This window comes from Lynx rufus, unplaced genomic scaffold (genome assembly GCF_022079265.1).
Source record: "Lynx rufus isolate CCGP_SWC_20201006 ecotype Redwood Valley unplaced genomic scaffold, mLynRuf1.p SCAF_10, whole genome shotgun sequence".
Taxonomy (NCBI): Eukaryota; Metazoa; Chordata; class Mammalia; order Carnivora; family Felidae; genus Lynx; species Lynx rufus.
The window spans coordinates 40,640,638-40,662,384 of NW_025814824.1; the positions used below are offsets into that span (position 1 = coordinate 40,640,638).

The 21,747-nt window shown below is 41.3% G+C and overlaps 1 protein-coding gene across 5 annotated transcripts in view; it reads left to right on the plus strand.

Annotated features, from left to right (window-relative positions):
• Positions 1 to 21,747, plus strand: part of SNAPC3 (small nuclear RNA activating complex polypeptide 3) — a 70,163-nt gene that overhangs the window by 11,931 nt on the left and 36,485 nt on the right. For all 5 annotated transcript variants that reach the window (XR_006959656.1, XR_006959655.1, XR_006959657.1 and 2 more), the window contains exons 3-5: positions 5,781 to 5,865; positions 10,016 to 10,120; positions 18,883 to 19,032. Coding sequence is in view for 2 of the 5 variants with exons in the window: in XM_047064779.1 (XP_046920735.1) it covers positions 5,781 to 5,865; positions 10,016 to 10,120; positions 18,883 to 19,032 (340 nt within the window). In the remaining 3 variants the exon portion in view is untranslated. The remainder of the gene's footprint in view (positions 1 to 5,780; positions 5,866 to 10,015; positions 10,121 to 18,882; positions 19,033 to 21,747) is intronic.

Below are 21,747 nucleotides of genomic sequence, written 5' to 3' on the forward strand. Positions count from 1 at the left end.
AGGTCACGATCTCGCGGTCCGTGAGTTCGAGCCCCGCGTCAGGCTCTGGGCTGATGGCTCGGAGCCTGGAGCCTGTTTCCAATTCTGTGTCTCCCTCTCTCTCTGCCCCTCCCCCGTTCATGCTCTGTCTCTCTCTGTCCCAAAAATAAATAAAAAACGTTGAAAAAAAAAATAAGAAAAAAATAATACAGCAATCAACTTTATAGAACAAAACTATAGGAGATGCAAAATGCATAGTTAAACACACTAACAATAGGACACTTTAATAACAAGTGGTAAAAAAAAAAAAAAGGAGAAAAGCTCTCAACAACATAATAATAGGCTGTTTTTTATGGAGATCTGTACTTAAAATTTATAACCTGATGGAAAAGACGACGTGGTGTACTCAAAAAAGTTGTTTGTATATTAGATCACAAAGAAAACATCAGTAACATCCATAAAGTAGAAATTTTACTGTAAACAACACTTTTATAGCAACATGACAAAACTAGAGCTTACTAACAAAAACAAAAATCAGGCCAACCTACCTGGAAATTAAAATTTAGTTAGTTAAGTTATGGGAGAGCACAAGTGGGGAAGGGGCATCGGAAGGGAACTAGAGGATCTGAAGCGGGCTGAGCACTGACAGGCTGACAGCAGCAAGCCTGATGTGGGGCTTGAACTGTTGGACTATGAGATCATGACCTGAGCTGAAGTTGGATGCTCAACTGACTGAGCCACCCATGTGCTGCCCCACCAAATTGTTTTTGTGCTTGTTTATTTTTGAGAGAGAGAGAAGAGAGACAGAGGATCCAAGCCTGATGCAGTGCTTGAACTCATGAATTGTGAGGTCATGACCTGAGACGAAATCAAGAGTCAGACCCCCTACCTGGAAATTTTAAAACTTTCATTAAATACACGCATGCCTTGGAGATCTTGTGGGGCAATTCCAGACCACCACAATAAAGCAAACATTGCAATAAAGCGAGTCAAATGAATTTTTTTTGGTTTCCCAGTGCATATCAAAGTTATATTTACACTATAGTCTATTAAATGTGCAGTAGTTTAATGTGTAAAAAAGTACCTATTTCAAGTAAATACCTATTGGTAAAAAATGCTAAAATTTGAGCTTTCAGCAAGTTGTAATCACTGATGACAGATCACCATAACAAATATTATAATAATGAAAAAGTTTGAAATAGTAGAGGGATAAGAGTAGATAAAGAAGAAACACTAACTGTATCTGCCAGTGATACAATAGTATACCTGAAAAATTTGAAAGAAATCAATGCTAAAACAAAGAAACAAGAAAAACAAGAATTTAGTATAAGAGCAGCATACAAAATTGATAATTATAAAAAAGTAGCTTTCATATATACAAACAATTAGGGGACATAATGATGGAGAAAATCCCATTTATAATAGTCAAAAGGAAGACTATGTAGGAATAAATTTATAAGAAATGTGTAAAAGTTAGGTAAGGAAATTTTTAAAACATTCTGGGAAGATTTGGAAAAAGACTTAAACATTGAAAGATGTCCTCTTTTGGATAGGAATACTAAACATCATGATAACAGTTATTTATTTTTTAAATGCTTTGACCTCTGCAATGGCAGTAAAGATTTTAATTTGAAACTACAGGTTTCACCTATAAAGCTGAATTTAGCAACAAGACAAAAACTTAAATAATTTGGTAAATGCAGTGCTTTAAAAAATTTTTTAATGTTTATTCATTTTTGAGAGACAGAGTGTGAGCGGCGGAGGGAGGACAGAGACCGAGGGAGACAGAATCCAAAGTAGGCTCCAGGCTCTGAGCTGTCAGCACAGAGCCCGATGTGGGGCTTGAACCCACGAACTGTGAGGTTATGACCTGAGCTGAAGTCTGACACTTAACCGACTGAGCCACCCAGGCGCCCTGAAAAATGCTTATATTCGTAATTAGAGAAATGCAAATTAAAATGACAATATTTTTTCTCACCTATCAGACTGGCACACATTTAAAAATATGTATTCTTTTGATGAGGCCATGGAGAAATGGGCATTTTTGTACATTGCTGATGGAAATGCAGACTGCTACAAGCCTTCTCTAGGGCAATTTGGGAATGTGTAACAAAAAGGACATAGGTGCTTACCTTGTGACCCAAGCGATCCTACTTTTAAGCAGTCTCTACTGGAGCTACACCTCCAACAGTATGAAAATACAATATGTACGGGGTTATTTATTGTTTGTTTGTATTGTTGCATTGTTTATAATTGCAAAATATTAGAAATGCCCTAAATATATACATAGGAGAGTGTTGAACAAACCATAGGACATCCATACAGTTAAGTGTTGTGCAGCTATACTAAAGGCTGAGGAAGGATGAACTGATAGCATAGTTTCTAGGAGATACTGTTACATGAAAAAAGCAAAGCCCCATGGGACGCCTGGGTGGCTCAGTAGGTGAAGCTCAGGTCATGATCTCACAGTTCATGAGATTATCAAGCCCTGAGTTGGGGCTCTGCACTGATAGGATCCTGCTTAGGATTCCCTCTCTTCTCTCTCTCTCTGCCCCCCCCCCCGCCCCCACGTGTGCTCTCTCTTGCTCTCTCTCTCAAATAAACTTTATTAAAAACAAACAAACAAACAAACAAAGTCCCAAAGCATATGCCACCTTTTATGTAAAAACTCAGTTTGCCAGGTATCAGTTTGTTGGCTCTCATCTATAAACTTGCCTTTTTTTTTTTGCCTTCTCTGTAAAAATGGACCTCGGTCCTTATCCTTGGCCAACTGGCACATTGTTAAGCTTTGTCAGTAAAAGTGCAGAAGAGACTTTGCAAGAGGGAAGGGTTTTGCTTGCTGGGCCGCTGTTCAGGGCGCACAGCACCTGGCTGTCAGTAGCTCCCGTTGCCCAGCACTGTTCCCTGCCCCTCCACCCACCTTCATGTTTCCCCTGTGCAGCTCCTCCTCGTACCCTGCATTTCCAGCAGTTCTGCTGCTGGAGCACCATAGCAACTTTCTCTGCCCTTCAGGGAGTCACAGCCATGGCCTCTTTAACAAACTGTGCATCTCAGTCCTGCGGGGAGAAAAGGAAGACTTCTTGGGCACTCTGTCTCAGCCCAGAGGACAGGATGCTCCTTATGTATGCTATGCCTATGTTCTGCAGTTCTTTACTTCTTACTTACTAATCACTACTCTAATCATCTGTTAAAGTTAATACTTCCTTAGATTAAGCTTTCTCTGTTCTAATTACCGTGTAGGTTTTTTTCCTCCTAAATTGAACTCTGATAGAAAAAGATTTTTTTTTTTTTTGAAAGAGAGAGGGCGAGTGGGGGAGGGGAGAGAGGGAGGGAGAGAGGGAGACAGAGAGAGAATCCCAAGCAGGCTGCACTGTCGGTTCGGAGCCCGATGTGGGGCCAAACTCACAAACTGTGAGATCATGACCTGAGCTGAAACCAAGAGTTGGACGCTTAACTGACTGAGCCACCCAGGTGCCCCACAAAATTTAAGAAAATACACAGATATTTGCTTATTTGAACAAAACAAATGGAAAGCATAAACCACAACTGTAGAGATTGGTTGCCTACAAGGGGTGGGTGGGAAAGGGGTGGGAAATAAGGAAGGAATGGGAACAAGTTAGTAGGGATGAGGAGGGAATGGTGCTTCTTCGGGTGTGTGTGTGTGTAAACACATTATATGTACCTATAACTCTGACCGTTAGGACCATAGTGAGGTCTCACCTATCCTTTACCTGTCTCCAAAGCAATCAATTAAAACCAGCCAGGGGGCGCCTGGGTGGCGCAGTCGGTTAAGCGTCCGACTTCAGCCAGGTCACGATCTCGCGGTCCGTGAGTTCGAGCCCCGCGTCGGGCTCTGGGCTGATGGCTCAGAGCCTGGAGCCTGTTTCCGATTCTGTGTCTCCCTCTCTCTCTGCCCCTCGCCCGTTCATGCTGTGTCTCTCTCTGTCCCAAAAAAAAATAAATAAACGTTGAAAAAAAAAATTAAAAAAAAAAAAAAAAACCAGCCAGGATGTGAGTTATTTGGGGGGACCCAAAATAGAGCACAAAAACTAACAAATGACGCTGTGTCACAGATGACAACACTGAAGAGAATGAGGAAGAAAGAACTGACCTAAGTCCTGCAGAAGCGTAGCTTGATTCAGTGTTGCAAGGCTAAAAACAAAAAGTACTGTTCATGACTTAGTGATTCTGAAACTGTGTTTTCTAGGCTTGAACAAATAAGTGAATTAATTAATGGGTAATGGGAGCCGGGTTTCTTACCCGTGGAGAAAGAAGTTACAAGGAAAGGTTGAGGGCTAAAATGAGCCCTCTGAGTTTTGTTTGAGATTAGAGTGTCGGTATAAACTCATGGTTAAATATGTACCAGATAGAAAAATACAGAAATGCAAATGTTTGTACATGCGTGGGATAATACACATCTGCATGTTTTCTGCCTCTCTCCGCTGAGAGGTTTGGAAGCACTGATGGCAGTGGCATTGAAAACACCCAGCGCTCAGCTCACGGTCTCTGTGGGGCTCTTAGTAGTTGATTCCAGGTGAGCCTTGAGCATCTTATGGTGCTAGAAAGTAAGGAAATGCTCAAAAAAAGGATGAGGGTTTGTTGAAAGAACGGGAGCCAACTTGAAGGAGTTCCTGATGGCCACAGTTTGATCAGCAGAGTAATTTAATTAGATATTAGTTAACTAGGTACTAACCTACAGAATGAAACAAATATGAGTTTGTGTTACTATAAATGACCAAATAAATGGGAGAAAAGAGACTGGTCTTTCTCATAATGCCAGTGAATAAATGTAGAAGGAGGGAAATAGAGAATCACCACGAGGCATATTCCACAGTAATATATGTGCAGACAAAATTTTTTTTAAATTTTTTTTAAAATTTATTATTGAGAGAGAGAGAGACAGAGCATGAGCAGAGGAGGGGCAGAGAGAGCAGGAGACACAGAATCCAAAGCAGGCTCCAGGCTCGGAGCTGTCAGCACAGAGCCCGACACGGGGTTCAAACTCACAAACTGCAAGATCATGACTTGAGCTGAAGTCCGTCGCTAACCAACTGAGCCACCCAGGCGCCCCAGACAAAATCTCCTTTTGAATGCTAAAATTCCTGGGTGAAAGTTCTAGGAGAAACAAGATTTGCATGGTTTCAAAGGATCTCCCCCTAAATACTCAGCAACTACAAAGGAAAATAAAGTATCTCTTCAGCGTAGGAATCGGGCAGATAGGAACTTAACCAAGGGCAGCCTCCCCAGTAACAAGACATGTGAATATCGACACCATGAACTTCTTGGTGTGATACCGTGAGGACATCATTCTTGTGGTATTCTTGCCCCAAATGTACAACCTTACTCTAATTGTGAGTAGACAGTAGTCAGTGCGAATTCAAGGATATTCTACAAAGTAACTGAGCGGTGCTCTTCAAAAGTGTCAAGATTATGAACGGCAAGAAAAACTGAGGAACTGCAGCCACCTGGAGGGAAAGGAGAAGCAAGAAATGCAGCGCAGTGTCCTACAGAGGATCCTGGCGGCGGAAAAAAGGCATCACGTTTAAAAGTTTGTGAAATTCGAAAAAGACTTACAGTTAATAATGCTGTATTAATGTTAATTTTCTGATCTTGACAATTACTCTCTGATCATATAAGGCATTAACATAGGGAAACCTAGTGAGAGGTGTAGGGGACTCTCTGTACTAATTTAACAGCTCTTTAAGTCTGACATTACTTCAAAATAAAAGTTGAGTGTTGAAGATACCTTGGAAGACTCAGTAAAGAATATTGAAGTTTGATTTTTCTTGTGTCTCTGGCAGGGTTAGAAAGAGGCTTCTGGAACAGCGGGAAGAAACCATAACAATAGATCGGGTTTGCAGGCAAGAAACCTTTGCTTACGAGATGGTAAGAGTCTCCTCTTTTGCACCTTTTCCCATGAAACGATGAACTGTGTCATTAGGCGTAAGTGGTGTCTCCGTGGTGGCTTTCTATTGGATATGCTTAGTTGAAAACAAACTGGAGAAACCTCGTTGGGACTGGGAACTGGTAGGAGAAACAGACCCATACCTGGGTCTTTCAGATCTCTGCCTTTATTTTTGCTTTTAGCTTAGTCTTGCTCTGTGTGTTAGGCTAACTTCATGCCTTTTCATCACCCTATTCCTGATACTTTTGTTCTGCTCCGGATTTTGATTTCACCACATTCTTCCTTAATCTACCAGCTCTTAATGTAAACCGTCAGAAAAATTTAAGATGCGGAGTAGTGAGGAATTAAGTGTTAGTAGACATGATGGTTTTATTCAGTACATATTCTTGAGGACCTACTGTGTGTCAGATGCTGTGTTGGGCACATTATAGTACATAAGGGCATCTGTTTTCTCTCCCATGTATATTTTTATTGTAAAATTTGAGTAACATGAACCTTACTATTTTTTTTTTAATTTTTTTTTTTTTAACATTTATTTATTTTTGAGACAGAGAGAGACAGAGCATGAACACGGGAGGGTCAGAGAGAGGGAGATACAGAATTTGAAACAGGCTCCAGGCTCTAAGCTGTCAGCACAGAGCCCGACGCGGGGCTTGAACTCACGGACCGTGAGATCATGACCTGAGCTGAAGTCGGCTGCTTACCCGACTGAGCCACCCAGGCGCCCCTAAACCTTACTATTTTAACCATTTTCAAATGTTCAATTTAAGTGACATTAAATACATTCACTGTGTTGGGTATCTCTTACTATTTCTAGAACTTTTTCATCACCTCAAACAGAAATTCTATACTGAGCAAGGAACTCCCCATTTTCCTTTCCCCCAGCCCTGAACCTTTATTCTACTTTCTGTGTCTGTGAATTTGCCTATTCTAGATACCTCATATGAGTGGGATCATGCCATATTTGTCCTTTTGTGTTCAGCATATTTTACTTAGTATATTGATTCAAAGGTTTATCTGTGTGTTATAGGTATCAGGACTTCATTCTTTTTTTTTGACTGAATAGTATTCCATTGTATGGATATACCACTTTTTTTTAATCTGTTCATCCTTTTTTAAGTTTATTTATTTTTGAGAGAGAGCACAAGTGTGCATGAGCAGAGGAGGGGGAGAGAGGGAGAGGAAGAGAGAGAGAGAGAGAGAGAGAGAGAGAGAGCGAGAGAGAGAGAATCCCAAGCAGGCTTCTTGCCATCATCACAGAGCCCAAAGCAGGGCTTGATAACATGAGCCTCAAGCCCATGACCTGAGCTGAAATCAAGAGTCAGATGCTCAACCGACTGTCACGCAGGTGCCCCCATCTATTTATCTTTTGATGGACATTTGGCATATTTCCACTTCTTAGCTATTGTAATAATGCTGCTGTGAACATGAATATACAGGTATCTGTTTGAGTCCATTTTCATTTCTTTTCAGTACATACCTGGGAGTGGAATTGCTCAGTCATAAGGTAATTCTAGGCTTAACATTTTGAGGAACCACCAAACTGTTTTCCAAAGGAGCTGCATCGTTTTACATTCCCACCAGCAATGCACAAAGATTCTAGTTTCTCCACATCCTCTTTAGCATTTGTTATTTTCTGGGTGTTTTGTTTTGTTTTGTTTTGTTGAGAGTAGCCATCCTAGTGGACCTAAAGTGGTATCTCATTATGGTTATGCATTTCCCAGGTGATAAGTGATGTTCAGCATCTTTTTATGTGCTTGTCGGCTCTCTATATATCTTCATTGGAGAATGTCTATTCAAGTCCTTCACTAGTTTTTTAATTGGGTTGTTTCTTTGTTGTTGAGTTGTAAGAGTTCTTTGCATATTCTGGATACTAGACCCTTACCATATGTGTGATTTTAAAAATATTTTCTCCCATTCTACAGGTTGTCTTTTCACTCTCTAGATAGTGCCCTCTGATACGTAAAAGTTTTAAAATTTGATTAAGTGTGGGCACCTGGGTGGCTCAGTCATTAAGCATCTGATTTCAGGTCATGATCTTGCTTGCGGTTCGTGAGTTCGAGTCCCACATCGGGTGAGCATGAACCCCACTTCGGGTGGGCTCGAGCCCACATCAGGTGAACACGAGTCCCACTTCGGGTGAGCCCTACTTCTCTCTCTCTCTCTCTCTCTCTCTTTCTCTTTAGCATTTCTATATGGCAAGTCTACTAGCAATGAACTCCTTCATCTTTCTTTTTTTTTTAATCTGAAAATGTCCTTAATTTTTCTTTCATTATTGAAGGATATTTGCCAGGTATAGAATTCTTGCTTAATGGTTTTTGTTTTCCTTCCTCTCTCTCTCTCTCTCTCTCTCTCTCTCTCTCTCTCATGTTTTAAAATATGTTGTCCTACTCCCTTATCTCCATGGTTTCTGTGAGAAAATACCTGCTAATCTTACTGAGGAACCTGATTTCCTTTAGTTGTTTGGGGTTTCGTTTAGCTTATTGAGTGCATTTAAAAGACTGTTGAGGGGCGCCTGGGTGGCGCAGTCGGTTGGGCGTCCGACTTCAGCCAGGTCACGATCTCGCGGTCCGTGAGTTCGAGCCCCGCGTCAGGCTCCGGGCTGATGGCTCGGAGCCTGGAGCCTGTTTCCGATTCTGTGTCTCCCTCTCTCTCTGCCCCTCCCCCGTTCATGCTCTGTCTCTCTCTGTCCCAAAAATAGGTAAACGTTGAAAAAAAAAAAAAAAAAAAAAATTAAAAAAAAAAAAAAAAAAAAAAGACTGTTGATTTAACATTTTTGACCAGTAATTTCAATATCTGGGCTTCCTCAAGGATGGTTTTTGTCAGATTCTTTTTTTTTTCTTTGAATGTGACATATTTTCTTGTTTTGTGTGTGTGTGTATGCTTTATAAGTTTTTATGGGTACCTGGACATTCTGAATGTAATTTTTTACTTGTTGAGGGTTGGAGCTATCTATGACTTTTCCAAACTTTTCTCAATGTGTGTATTCCTTGTTGTGTGTGTTTATGGATATTTCTGTTTCATTACCTCTGTGGGCAGCCGGTGACCTGTTGAAGATTTCCTTAAATGTCTGCCTCCACAAATGGGGGGGGGTGGGGGGAAGGCCCTGTCTCTAAATGTTCTAGTAGCCGCTGCTGTGGGAAGCCACTGCTGGCAGGAGGCTCAACACCAAGGCTAGTGTGGGCATCAGGCCATCACCAGACCAACCAAAACACCTAGTTTTGGGAGAACAGGGTCCCCACAGCTTGTCATATGACATCAGCCATCTGTTCCAGGAACACAGGCCACTATTTCCACACCTGCAGTGGAGCTAAGGAATGGGGATGGGAGCTGGTTTGTACCCTGTGCTTACTTGTGAAAGATCAGTGGCTTGTTTTCTCATCAGATGCTTCCCTAGTGGATGTAACTGACCGATCACTTTCCAGAGTTCCAAAATAGTTAATTCCAGTCTCTCTCCATCTTATTGGTTGCTTTGGTGGAAGGACTGACCCCCAGAGCTGCCTACTATGCCATTTTGTTTAACATCACTCCCTCTTATTTTTGTACGTGTACTTATTTTTGTACTTCTGAACTAGTCCACCCTGGTGGCCTCTATTCTGTAGTTACTGCACACACATAATAGAGCGTGTAAGGTATTAAAGATGTGATAATGTTGTAAAAAGCAAGACAGTGTTGGTTTTAGAGCTAAATAGACATGTATTTGCATCTTAACTTGCTGATTTAGCATGATTAAATCTGAGTCTCTGTGCATACTCTGTCAAATAAGCGTTCATAGTGATATGAGAGGGGGTATGTAAAAGCGTTAGCAACTGTAAATGCCAGTGTTGTACCAACATTCGTCGATCGCTCCTGTTTTATCATCAGTGGCTAAGCACTTAGTGCCAAGCATTGTCAGATGCTTTATGTACACACTCCCAGCAATACTTCTATAAATTGAGTATTTTCTGGTTTTTTACAGAAGAGGAAACTAAAGCCTAGAGAGATTTTTAACAATTTTCTTAAAGTAAAATTAAGAGTCAGACTCAGGGCCGTCTGACTCCAGCTCTTGCTGATGGCTGTTGTTCCATACTGCCTCTTACCTATGTCACAGTGTCTGATTTTTAAGGTCTCTTACTCGTTTTTCTCCTTCAGGAGTCACATGCCATAGGAAAAAAGCCTGAAAACCCAGCAGACATGGTTGAAGAAGGGGAGCTTATCCTATCTGTGAATATCTTGTACCCCGTTATATTTCATAAGGTCAGTAGTAAAATCTTTTGAATTTTGCAGATAATATGGTTGACTTTTGTCAAAGGGTTTCATTATTTGAAGAGTCACAATCCTTAGGGCTCAAAATAAATGAAACATATGCTGCTTTATCGGACATCCTGCCTATATCCTTGGTTTCTTGTTTTAATAAGAATTATCATGAATAAGGTCAAATTTCAAATAATCTCTTAAGAGGATTACAGTTATAACACTGGAATGTATACCTAATTGCTGCACTGGAAGCAACTGAAAGTATATGCAGATCTTCAGTGATTCTAATTATATGAATTATTGAGGGAGTTGTTTTTTTAGTTTTGTGTTTTTTTTAATTTTTGTAGTATCAGAACACAGACATTTATTTTATTAGGTTTTAGTAGTAAGCACACGAGATGTATTTGGGTAGAAAGCTGTGAAGTTTTGACTTTTTTGTGACCATAGTAGGGAAGTGAGCCAAGGACACTGGTGGAATATGACCAGGGATCTTGGCTGAGGACGATGGTGTGAGTCTCCTTTCTGATTTCTGGAGTTTTGAGTTACCTCTTTTTAATTTTCTTTCTCTATTTATTGGTTTTTAAAATTACATCCAAGTTAGGTAGCATATAGTGCCTTAATGATTTCAGTAGTAGATTCCAGTAGATTCCAGTCCCTGTGTATAACACCCAGTGCTCATCCCAACAAGTGTGTTCCTTAATGCCCCTTGCCCATTTAGCCCACCCCCCCCACAACCCCTCCAGCAACCCTCAGTTTGTTCTCTAAGAGTCTCTTGTGTTTTGTCCCTTCCTTGTTTTTATATTATTTTTGCTTCCCTTCCCTTATATTCATCTGTTTTGTGTCTTAGATTCCATATATGAGTGAAGTCATATGATAATTGACTTTCTGTAATTTCGCTTAGCATAATACACTCTCATTCCATCCACCTTGTTGCAAATGGTGAGATTTCATTCTTTTTGATTTCTGAGTAATACTCCATTGTGTGTGTGTGTGTGTGTGTGTGTGTGTGTGTGTGTGTATGTGTGTGTGTGTGTGTATCTTCTTTATCCATTCATCTGTCAATGGACATTTGGGCTCTTTCCTTACTTTGGCTATTGTCAGTTGCGCTGCTATAAGCATTGGGGTGCATGTGCCCTTTCGAAACAGCACATCTGTATCCTTTGGATAAATACCTAGTAGTGCCATTGCTGGGTCGTAGGGTAGTTCTGTTTTTAATTTTTTGAGGAACCTCCATCCTGTTTTCCAGAGTGGCTGCACCAGTTTGCATTCCCACCAACAATGCAAAAGAGATCCTCTTTCTCCACATCCTGGCCAACATCTGTTGTTGTCTGAGTTGTTGATGTTAGCCCTTCTGACAGGTGTGAGGTTGTATCTCATGGTGGTTTTCATTTGTATTTCCCTGATGATGAGTGATAAGCATTTTTTCATGTGTCAGTTGGCCATCTGGATGTCTTCTTCGGAAAAGTGTCTGTTCATGTCTTTTGCCCTATCTTCACAGGATTGTTTTTGGGGTGTTGAGTTTGAGAAGTTTCTGTAGATTTTGAATACTGACCCTTTATCTGATAAGTCATTTGCAAATACCTTCTCTCATTCCATCGGTTGCCTTTTAGTTTTGCTGAATGTTTCCTTTGTCGTGCAGAAGATTTTTATCTTGATGAGGTATGTTCATTTTTGCTTTTGTTTCCCTTGCCTCCAGAGATGTGTTGAGTAAGAAGTTTCTGCGGGCTAAGTCAAAGAGATTTTTGCCTGTTTTCTCCTCTAGGATTTTGATGGCTTCTTGTCTTACGTTTAGGTCTTTCATCCATTTTGTAAGAAAGTGATTCAGGTGCATTCTTCTGCGTGTCGCTGTCCAGTTTTCCCAGCACCATTTGCTGAAGAGACTGTCTTTATTCCTTTGGATATTCTGTTCTGCTTTGTCAAACATTGTGGCCGTATGTTTGTGGCTCCATTTCAGGGTTTTCTATTCTGTTCCATTGATGTATATGTCTGTTTTTGTGCCAGTACCATTCTGTCTTGATGATTACAGCTTTGTAATACATCTTGAAGTCCGGAATTGTGATGCCTCCAGCTTTGGTTTTCATTTTCAGGATGGCTTTGGCTGTTTGGGGTCTTTTCTGGTTCCATACAGATTTTAGGATTGTTTGTTCTGGCTCTATGAAGAATGCTGCTGCTATTTGGATAGGGATTGCATTGACTATGTAGATTGCTTTGGGTAGTATCAACATTTTGACAGTATTTGTTCTTCCAACCCATAGCATGGAATAATTTTCCATTTTTTTGTGTCTTCTTCAGTTTCTTTCATACACTTTCTGTAGTTTTTAGTGTATAAATTTTTCACCTCTTTGGTTAGGTGTATTTCTAGTTATTTTATGGTTTTTGGTGCAACAGTACATGGGATTGATTCCTTGATTATTTCTCTTTCTGCTACATCATTATTGGCAACCGATTTCTGTGCATTGATTTAATATCTTGCAACTTTGCTGAATTCATGCATCAGTTCTAGCAATTTTTTTGGTGGAATCTTTTGGGTTTTCCATGTAGAGTATCATGTCATCTGTGAAATGTGAAAGTGTGACTTCCTCCTTGCCAATTTAGGTGCCTTTAATTTCTTTTTGTTGTCTGATTGCTGAGGCTAGGACTTGCAATACTACGTTGAATACCAGTGGAGAGAGTGGACATCCCTGTCTTGTTCCTGACCTTAGGGGGAAAGCTCTCAGTTTTTCCCCATTGAGGATGATATCAGTGGTCTTTCGTATATGGCTTTTATGATCTTGAGGTGTGATCCATCTACCCCTACCTTCTTGAGGGTTTTTATGAAGGATGTCGTGTTTTGTCAAATGCTTTCTCTGCATCTATTGAGAGGATCATGTGGCTCTTGTCCTTTCTTTTATTAATGTGAGGTACCACATTGATTTATTTGCAGATGTTGAACTAGCCCTGCATCCCAGGTGTAAATCCCACTTGATCATGGTGAATAATTCTTTTAATGTATGGTTGGATCCAGTTGGCTAGTATCTTGTTGAGAATTTTTACATCCATGTTCATCGGGGAAATTGGTCTGTAGTTCTCCTTTCTGGTGGGGTCTTTCTGGTTTTGGAATCAAGGTAATGCTGGCCTCATAGAATGAGTTTGGAAGTTTTCCTCCCATTTCTATATTTTGGAACAGCTTCAAAAGAATAGGGTTAACTCTTCATTAAATGTTTTGTAGAATTCCCCTGGAAAGCCATTTGGCCCTAGACTCTTGTTTTTTGGGGAGAATTTTGGTTACTAATTCAATTTCTTTACTGTTTATGGGTTTGTTCAAATTTTCTATTTCTTCCTGTTTCAGTTTTGGTAGTGTATATGTTTCTAGGAATTTGTTGATTTCCTCCAGATTGCCCATTTTATTGGCATATAATTGTTCATAACATTCTCTTATTATTGTTTTTATTTCTGCTGTGTTGGTTGTGATCTCTCCTCTTTCATTCTTGATTTTATTTATTTGGGTCCTTTTTCTTTTTGATCAAACTGGCTAGTGGTTTATTAATTTTGTTAATTCTTTCAAAGAACTGTCTCCTGGTTTCATTGATCTGTTCTACTGTTTTTTCGGTTTCAGTAGAATTGGTTTCTGTTCTAATCGTTATTATTTCCTGTCCTCTGCTGGTTTGGGGTCTTATTTGCTGTTCTTTTTCCAGCTTTTTAAGTTGTAAGGTTAGGTTGTGTATCTGAGACCTTTCTTCCTTCTTTAGGAGGTCCTGGATTGCTAATATACTTCCCTTTTATGACTGGCTTTACTGCATCCCACAAGTTTTGGGCTATGGTGTTATTCTTTTCATTGGCTTCCATGTACTTTTTAATTTCCTCTTTAACTTTTTGGTTAGCCCATTCATTCTTTAGTAGGATGTTCTTTAGTCTCCAAGTATTCATTGCCTTTCCAAATTTTTTCCCGTGGTTGATTTCGAGTTTCATAGCATTGTGGTCTGAACATATGCACAGTATGATCTTGATCATTTTGCATGTGTTGAGGGTTGATTTGTGTCCCAGTATGTGATCTGTTCTGCAGAATGTTCCATGTGCATTGGAGAAGAATGTATATTCTGCTGCTTAGGATGAAATATTCTGAATATGTCTGTTAAGTCCATTTGGTCCAGTGTGTCATTCAAAGCCATTGTTTCCTTGTTGATTGTCTGCTTAGATGATTTGTCCATTGTTGTAAGTGGGGTGTTAAAGCCCCCTACCATTATGGTATTATCGATGAGTTTCTTTTTTTCCTTTTTTTAATGTTTATTTTTGAGAGAGAGAGAGAGAGAGAGACAAAGCTCAAGCGGGGGAGGGGCAGAAAGAGAAAGAGACACGGAATCTGAAGCAGGTTCCAGGCTTTGAGCTGTCATCATAGAGCCTGATGTGGGGCTCGAACTCACAAACCATGAGATCATGACCTGAGCCAAAGTTGGATGTTTAACTGACTGCACTACCCAGGCACCCCTGAGTGAGTTTCTTTATGTTTGTGATTAATGGATTTATATATTTGGGTGTTTCACATTGGGGGCATAAATGTTTACAATTATTAGTTCTAATTGGTGGGTAGACTCCTTAATTATGATACAGTATCCTTCATCTCTTGTTACATTCTTTATTTTAAAATCTAGATTGTCTCATATAAGTGTGGCTACTCCCACTTTCTTTTGGTGACCATTAGCATGATAGATGGTTCTTCAACCCCTTACTTTCAATCTGAAGGTGTTGTTAGGTCTAAAGTGAGTCTCTTGTTAACAGCACATAGATGGATTTTGTTTTCTTATCCATTCTGTTACCCTGTGTCGTTTGATTGGAGTGTTTAGTCCATTGACATTTAGATTGAATATTGAAAAATCTGAATTTATTGTCATTGTGTTGCCTGTAGAGTTGGAGTTTCTGGTGGTGTTCTCTGGTCCTTTTTAGTCTTTGTTGCTTTTGGTCTTTTTTGTTATTTCTTTTTTCCCCTCAGAGAGTCCCCCTTAGAATTCCTTGCAGGGCTGGGTTAGTGATCACGAACTCCTTAACTTTTTGTTTGTCTGGGAAACTCTTTTATCTCTCCTTCTATTTTGAATGACTGGCTTGCTGGATAAAGAATTCTTGGCTGCATATTTTTCTGATTCAGCACATTGAATATATCCTTTCACTCTTTTCTGGCCTGCCAAGATTCTGTGGATAGGTCTGCTGCGAACCTGATCTGTCCTCCCTTGTAGGTGAAGGACTTTTTTTCCCTTGCTGCTTTCATAATTCTTTCCTTATCTGTGTATTTTGTGAATTTGACTATGGTATGCCTTGTTGATGGTCAGTTTTTGTTGAATCTAATGGAAGTTGTCTGTTCCCAGGTTAGGAAAGTTTTCTGCTATGATTTGCTCACCTAAACCTCCTATCCCTTTTTCTCTTTCTTCATCTTCTGGGACTCCTATGATTCCGATGTTACTCCTTTTTAGTGAGTCACTGAGTTCTCTAATTCTTATCTTGTGCTCTTTAACCTTAGTTTTCCTTTTTTTTTTCTTCTTCATTATTAGCTGTAATTCTTCTCATTGGCTGATTTGCTGCTGTGCTTCATTCATCCCTGCCGCTGTGGTATCCATTCAAGTACACATCTCAATTATAGCGTTTTTAATTTCACTCTGACTAGATTTTACTTCTTTTATCTCTGTAGAAAGGAATTGTTTTTTTCAACCTCAGCTGGTATTCTCATTATCGTGATTCTAAATTCTAGTTCAGACTCTTGCTTATATCTGTGTTGAGTAAGTCTCTGGCTGTCTTTCCTTCCTGTTCTTTCTTTTGGGGTGAGTTCCTTCATTTTGTCATTTTGGAGGAAGAAAAAGTTAATAAAATAAAAATATTAAAAACAACAGAAAAAATCAAATAAAGGAAGCTAGATCCTAGGTATGTTTTCATCTGCTTGTTGAAAGAAGCTTGAGTGAATAGAGAAAAAAGGGAAATAAGAGAAACGAAAAAGTGAGAAAATGTTTCAAAATTAAAAATAAATAAAATAGAATAAAATGAATTGAAGGTAAAGTAGAATAGAAAAGTAAATTAAAAAATAAATATAGTAGAAAAAAATTTTAATTTCACATAAAAATGGAAAATAAAAAACTTTTTCTGTATCCCAGAATAAGAAGACAAAAAAAGAAATTACAAATACCAAACCAATACAACAAAAAAACACAAATAGATGGACCAATGAACAGAATGAAATTACATCTAGTTTCCCTTAGAGGTCAAACTATGAACCACTTTATAATCCATACACTAAGCAGGAGGAGAGTCCTGTGGTTGTGTTTTGGGCTTGGTTGGAGCAGTTGGACGTGGCTTGGTTAACGGCTCCGTTCTCCATTAGGTGGTGCTGCTTAGCTTGCTGGGGTGGATCGTTGTGGCGCATATACGAATGTATGTGCTTGCGTGGGAGAGGTGAAATGGAATGCCCAGCTTCCCAGTTTCTGACTCAGGAACTCTGTGCTCTCACCAACTGGCAGTTAAGCACCCCTCCTTTGTCTCCAGCCTCTGTCCACTCCCTGCTTCTACACTATCTGTGTCCAAGCTGTCAGCCTTGCAGGCGGCACCTCCCTCCCAAATTTTATCTCCAATAGGGCTGTTTCCAAACCCCTCCCTCTGAGAGCCCTGCGGCTTGGACCGGCAGGTACTCCGGTCCTCTCCGACCCTCTAGAGGAGGATCTCATGGAGCAATGGCCAGGTGCCGGCCCACCCCTCAGGAACATTCACACAAGCACGCTGCTGCAGATGCCCAGAGACTGTGGCCAGGTGCCAGCCCGCCCCAGAAAAATTTCTCACGATTGTATAGCAGCAGCATTTCAGGGATTACGGTAAATCACAACACATCACCAGCGCCAGGTTTCACCACACCCTGGCGTCTTTGTTCCAGTGTCAGCAATTATGCTCTCTGGGGTCCCCTGGGACCTTCGCCTTGGGGAGGCCGGAGACCTCTGCCAAATGCCCTCCTAGCAGGGGAACTGCTTCTGCCCGTGTGGCCTAAGGACCCCTCTGACTTTTCTGCCTGCTCCTGAGGATTCACCCTTCCCACCAGAGCACCACCAAGTAATGGGCTGCGAGATTTCTGATGCTGTCCTCCCTTGTTTATGAGTCCTGATGGAATTGAAACCGTCTCCTTTCTCCTCTCTCCCTTTCTTGTTAAGTCAGTTGTGGGTGTTGCCACTCTTTCTCTCTCTCCAGCTACTTTCTGGGAGAGTGTATTTCCTGGACTCTTCCCCCTTTCTCTGTTCTCCCTGCCCTCTGTGGCTTCTCTCTGCCCCACTTCACGTCTCTATGCCGTGTACCTGCCGAGTTCTGTGGCTCAAGTTATGCAGATTGTTGTGTTAATCCTCAGATCAGTTTTCTAGGTGTGCAAAATGGTTTGGTGCTGATCTAGCTGCATTTGAGGGATGAGAGAAGCAGAGAACTTCCATGCTGCTCTGCCACCTTGACCTCTCCCCTCAGAGTGTGTGTATTCTGGATTCCCAAAATAGATGTGTCATATACTTTGATAAGGTTTGCTTGCAATATTACTATACATGAGTTGTACTTTTGAATGAATAGTTACTAATGAAGCATCTGGGATATAGTTAGTACTAATTACCTTGTTTGATTAGGTTCTGAAGTTACCCATCAAACCAAACCAATAAGCCTGAACCTCTGGGGTCTGTAACATGAGAGTATAAAGATTGCTTGACTTCAGTGAGGTAACTTCCAGGATATTTTAAAACACAGTGCTGCTAGATGAAGTTATATGCCAGAGGTTCTTCTTGCTAATGTCATTTTAATAGCCTTTTGATTATAACTTTACCTTAAACTAAAAAAGTTCATTGCCAAGTGTCTTAGTCCCTTTTGGCTCCTTTAACAAAATATCACTTACTGAGTGGCTTATAAAGAGCAACTTATCTATCACAGTTCTGGGGCCAGCATGGTCAGGTGAGAGCCCTCATCCAGGTCTCAGACTTCTCACGTGGCGGAAGGGGCTCGGGAGCTCTGTGGGATCTTTTATAAGAGCACTAATTCCATTCATGAGGGCTTAACCTTCATGACCTGATCACTCCCCAAAGACCTAGCCTCCTAACACTATCACTTGGGCGTTAGGATTCCAGCGCCTGAATTGGGGGCGGACACATTCAGACCTTTCACCAGGTGTCTCAATCGTGCCCTTGCGATTTTAACTTACGGACGTGACTGAGTGACCACACTGGAGGCCAATGCCATTGAAAGAAGACTTTTATTACTTACATTTCTTGAGAGGAGCGAGTATGCCAAGATGCAGGGCCACAGGGGGAAGCACCAGTGAATTCAGGAGGCAGAAGGAGTGAGGAGAAGCCAGAGGCGACAGCCTTTATTAAGGTTTCCATGGGAAAGGCTGGGCAGGGCAGGGCAAACAGTTTGGGATTGGCCAGTTTGGATAATTCTGGTGGGCTCTGGGGTGCAGGGGCTATCCCTAGTTGTCCGCTCCCTGACCTTACATTGATTTAGGATGGGAAATACTGGCTTGGTGTGTGAGGGTTAAACCAAGGAGGTGGTTTCAGAGAACAGGGTGTGAATCACAGGGGAGAGGTAAACAATTGTGGCCATTAGTTGGGACCTGTGATTAATGGGTTCCAAATAGGCCAGTACAGAAACCGAGAGAACACAGAACACTAAGTTATGAGGATAACTTTAAGAAAACCAGTAACTTCATTGAGATCTGGTCAGGACAGGATTTATTGTTTAATTGCTTTGTCTCTAAGTGGACACTTACTTATCTACCATTTGACTTTTAGCACAAAGAACACAAACCATACCAGACGATGCTGGTATTGGGCAGTCAAAAGCTCACGGAACTGAGGGATTCAATTTGTTGTGTCAGTGACCTCCAGATTGGTGGCGAATTCAGCAACACTCCTGATCAAGCTCCTGAGCACATAAGCAAAGTAAGATGGTTTTTGTTGTTGTTTTAACCCTCATAAAATAAGAAGAAATCATCATCATCATCATCATCTAAGTAAGTAGTGATATTACAAGGCTGCTAGTAAATCTTCCAGTAAATGCTTTCTTCTTCTCTGCCACTCCATCAAGCCTATCTCTTCCCTTCTTTATCTTCAATGAGACTATGCTCAATTTTGATTTCCTTATCTCCCCTTCAGCTCCCCTTCAACCATTCAGTATACACCCTTCCTTTTAAGGCCGTAGGGACCACCTGTTGTCTAACCTCTTCTCCATGTTCATTCAACTTTTCCTCACTGTGCCGGTTGAGTTCACTGTTCACTGTTTCCTCTTTCAAACTCTGAGTTTCAGTCTGTCATAACTGCCCCCCACCACCTGAGAGCCCCATCGGCCATAGAAGGTTCTGTCAGTCCAAGCACTGGCACCAAGCAGGGATATAGATACCAACCGATGTTGGTCTTTGTTGGTGTTTCCCATGGAGGTGCTCTCAAAAGGACAGAGAAACTCTACATACCCATTGGGTAAGGATGGAAAGGGTCAAAGTGGTAGACCAGCCACCCACAAAGTTTCACAAGGGATTGTTTGCCCAGTAAAGTAGTAGGTTTTTGTGAATTCCATTGGCGGGCAGACTTGAACTCCTTGTTACTTGGTACAGCTCTGGTAGAAGCCCTCAGGTTTACTGGCCCCCTTGAAAGGGGCAGCATCTCCTGTAGGTCAGAAAAAGATATTTGGGTCAACTAGAATGGACATGGAGTTTGGACACGAACCATCATAATCACTATTTTTGCTGGTTCCTGTGCCACCAGCCAGATAAATGTTGTTATAACCCAGGTTTTCATCTTGGTTCTTCTAAATGCTCCTGGTCTTTCCCAGTTTTCATGGTTTTAAGTGGACTCTAACCTTTGTTAGTGTCTCTCTCTTCTAGCCATGTTCTCTCCTGATGTCCAAATCATTTCTTTTATTTTTCTTTTTCTTTTATTTTATCATTTCACTTCATTTGATTTCCTCTCATACCATTATTTTAATTGCCTCCTGGACATTTCCACTTAGCCTCACTGCTGCCTGGCATTGTATTGCATTTCTGTAGCGACTCACTCTACCGCCTTTTAGGAGAATTGTTTCTTTCATTCTGAAACTGCTGGCATCTTTTCCTCATGACTTACCGTCAGGTGAAACCCTTGCTGTTTGTTTCACTGAGAAAATAAAGTTACCAGAAAGGCATTTTCCATCACCCCTCACCTGCATTTACCCCTCTACCCGTCTGCCCGTGAGCCCTGCCTTCCCACCTGTGACGGTGGCTGGACTAAGCCTGCCGCTCCCTGCACTGGGATTCCATGTCCTCCAGCTGCTTGCCCTCACGCCATGGTTGTGCCATCCTGGCATCTCCCCCATCGTTACAAGTGTGCCGTCGGATCTCCCGTCCAAACCCTCTTCTTGACCGTGCAGCTCCCTCTAGCCACCACCTCATCTTTCTACTTCCTTCTCAGCACACTGACTCATAGCAGGTAGTAATAACGAGTTAGTAATCGTACCTAAATTCATTGTTTTCTCTTTTTCTGCCACCACTTTGGCTTGCACTCACTTTTGTTCCCTACCAGTCCTCAAAAATCACTTTTACTGATGTCACCGGAGACTTCGTTCTCACCTTTTTTGACAGCTCATCGACATAAGACACAACCGAGTAGTCCTTCTTCCTCGCCACATTTTCTTTACTTAGGTTTTAGGATATTATATGCACTTGATTTTCTTTCTTTCTTTCTTTCTTTCTTTCTTTCTTTCTTTCTTTCTTTCTTTCTTTCTCTTTCTTTCTTAATATTTATTTGTTTATGAGAGAGAGCACGCAAGCATGGGAGGGGCGAAGAGCGGGGGACAGAGGATCCGAAGTAGGCTCTCCGCTGACAGGGGACAGCCAGCTGCAGGGCTTGAACTTCTGAATGGTGAGATCATGACCAGAGCTGAAGTCGGACATTCAACCGATCGATCCACCCAGGTGCCCCCAAACTCACTACATAAAATTTTTCCTGACCGTCCCTCTCTTGGCCACTCCGGCACCATTTCTTTTGGCCGTTATGGTGCCTAGAATTATAGGCTGACGCTGTTTGATTTCTCTCTGCCCCACAAGGCTGCTGTGTCCCAGTCTTTTCAGTGATTGGCAAGGAGACCAGCATCGTGACTCACACGCAGATCTCACTGAAATTTAGTCACGTTGAAAATGGGTTTAAGATCATTGGTTTCTTCACATTTGACATCTTGGTGCTCTTGGAAGTAAACATTAAAGAGAAACAGGTTGAAGTTCCAGGCTGTGTGCAGAGCAGAAGTCTCTTGTAGGGTTTTCTCAACCCTACCAAAAAAGCCCCAAAAAACAGAACCAAAAAAACCCAAAAACAGGTGGAACTGTAGTTTGTAAGTTTAATAAGCAAAATCTGAATTCATTCTCCTTGCAACCGTGTCGTCAGTGCCCAAAGGAGCTCAAGTCCAATATGCGAGTTCGTTTTAGCTCCAGGAACCCCAGAGAGTGTTTTTAACCAGCCTTGGCTCGTTTGTCGTGTTTGGCCATCAGTGCTGGTGTCTTCCCAGCTCTTTCCAAGTGGGGGGGCCCGCTGACCCATAGTCCTCTTTTAAATATTTTCCAGCTATGCTTTGGAAAGTGACCTCAAAAATAAGTGAAATTTTGCAGATACTAACATTTGGCCCGTGGAAAG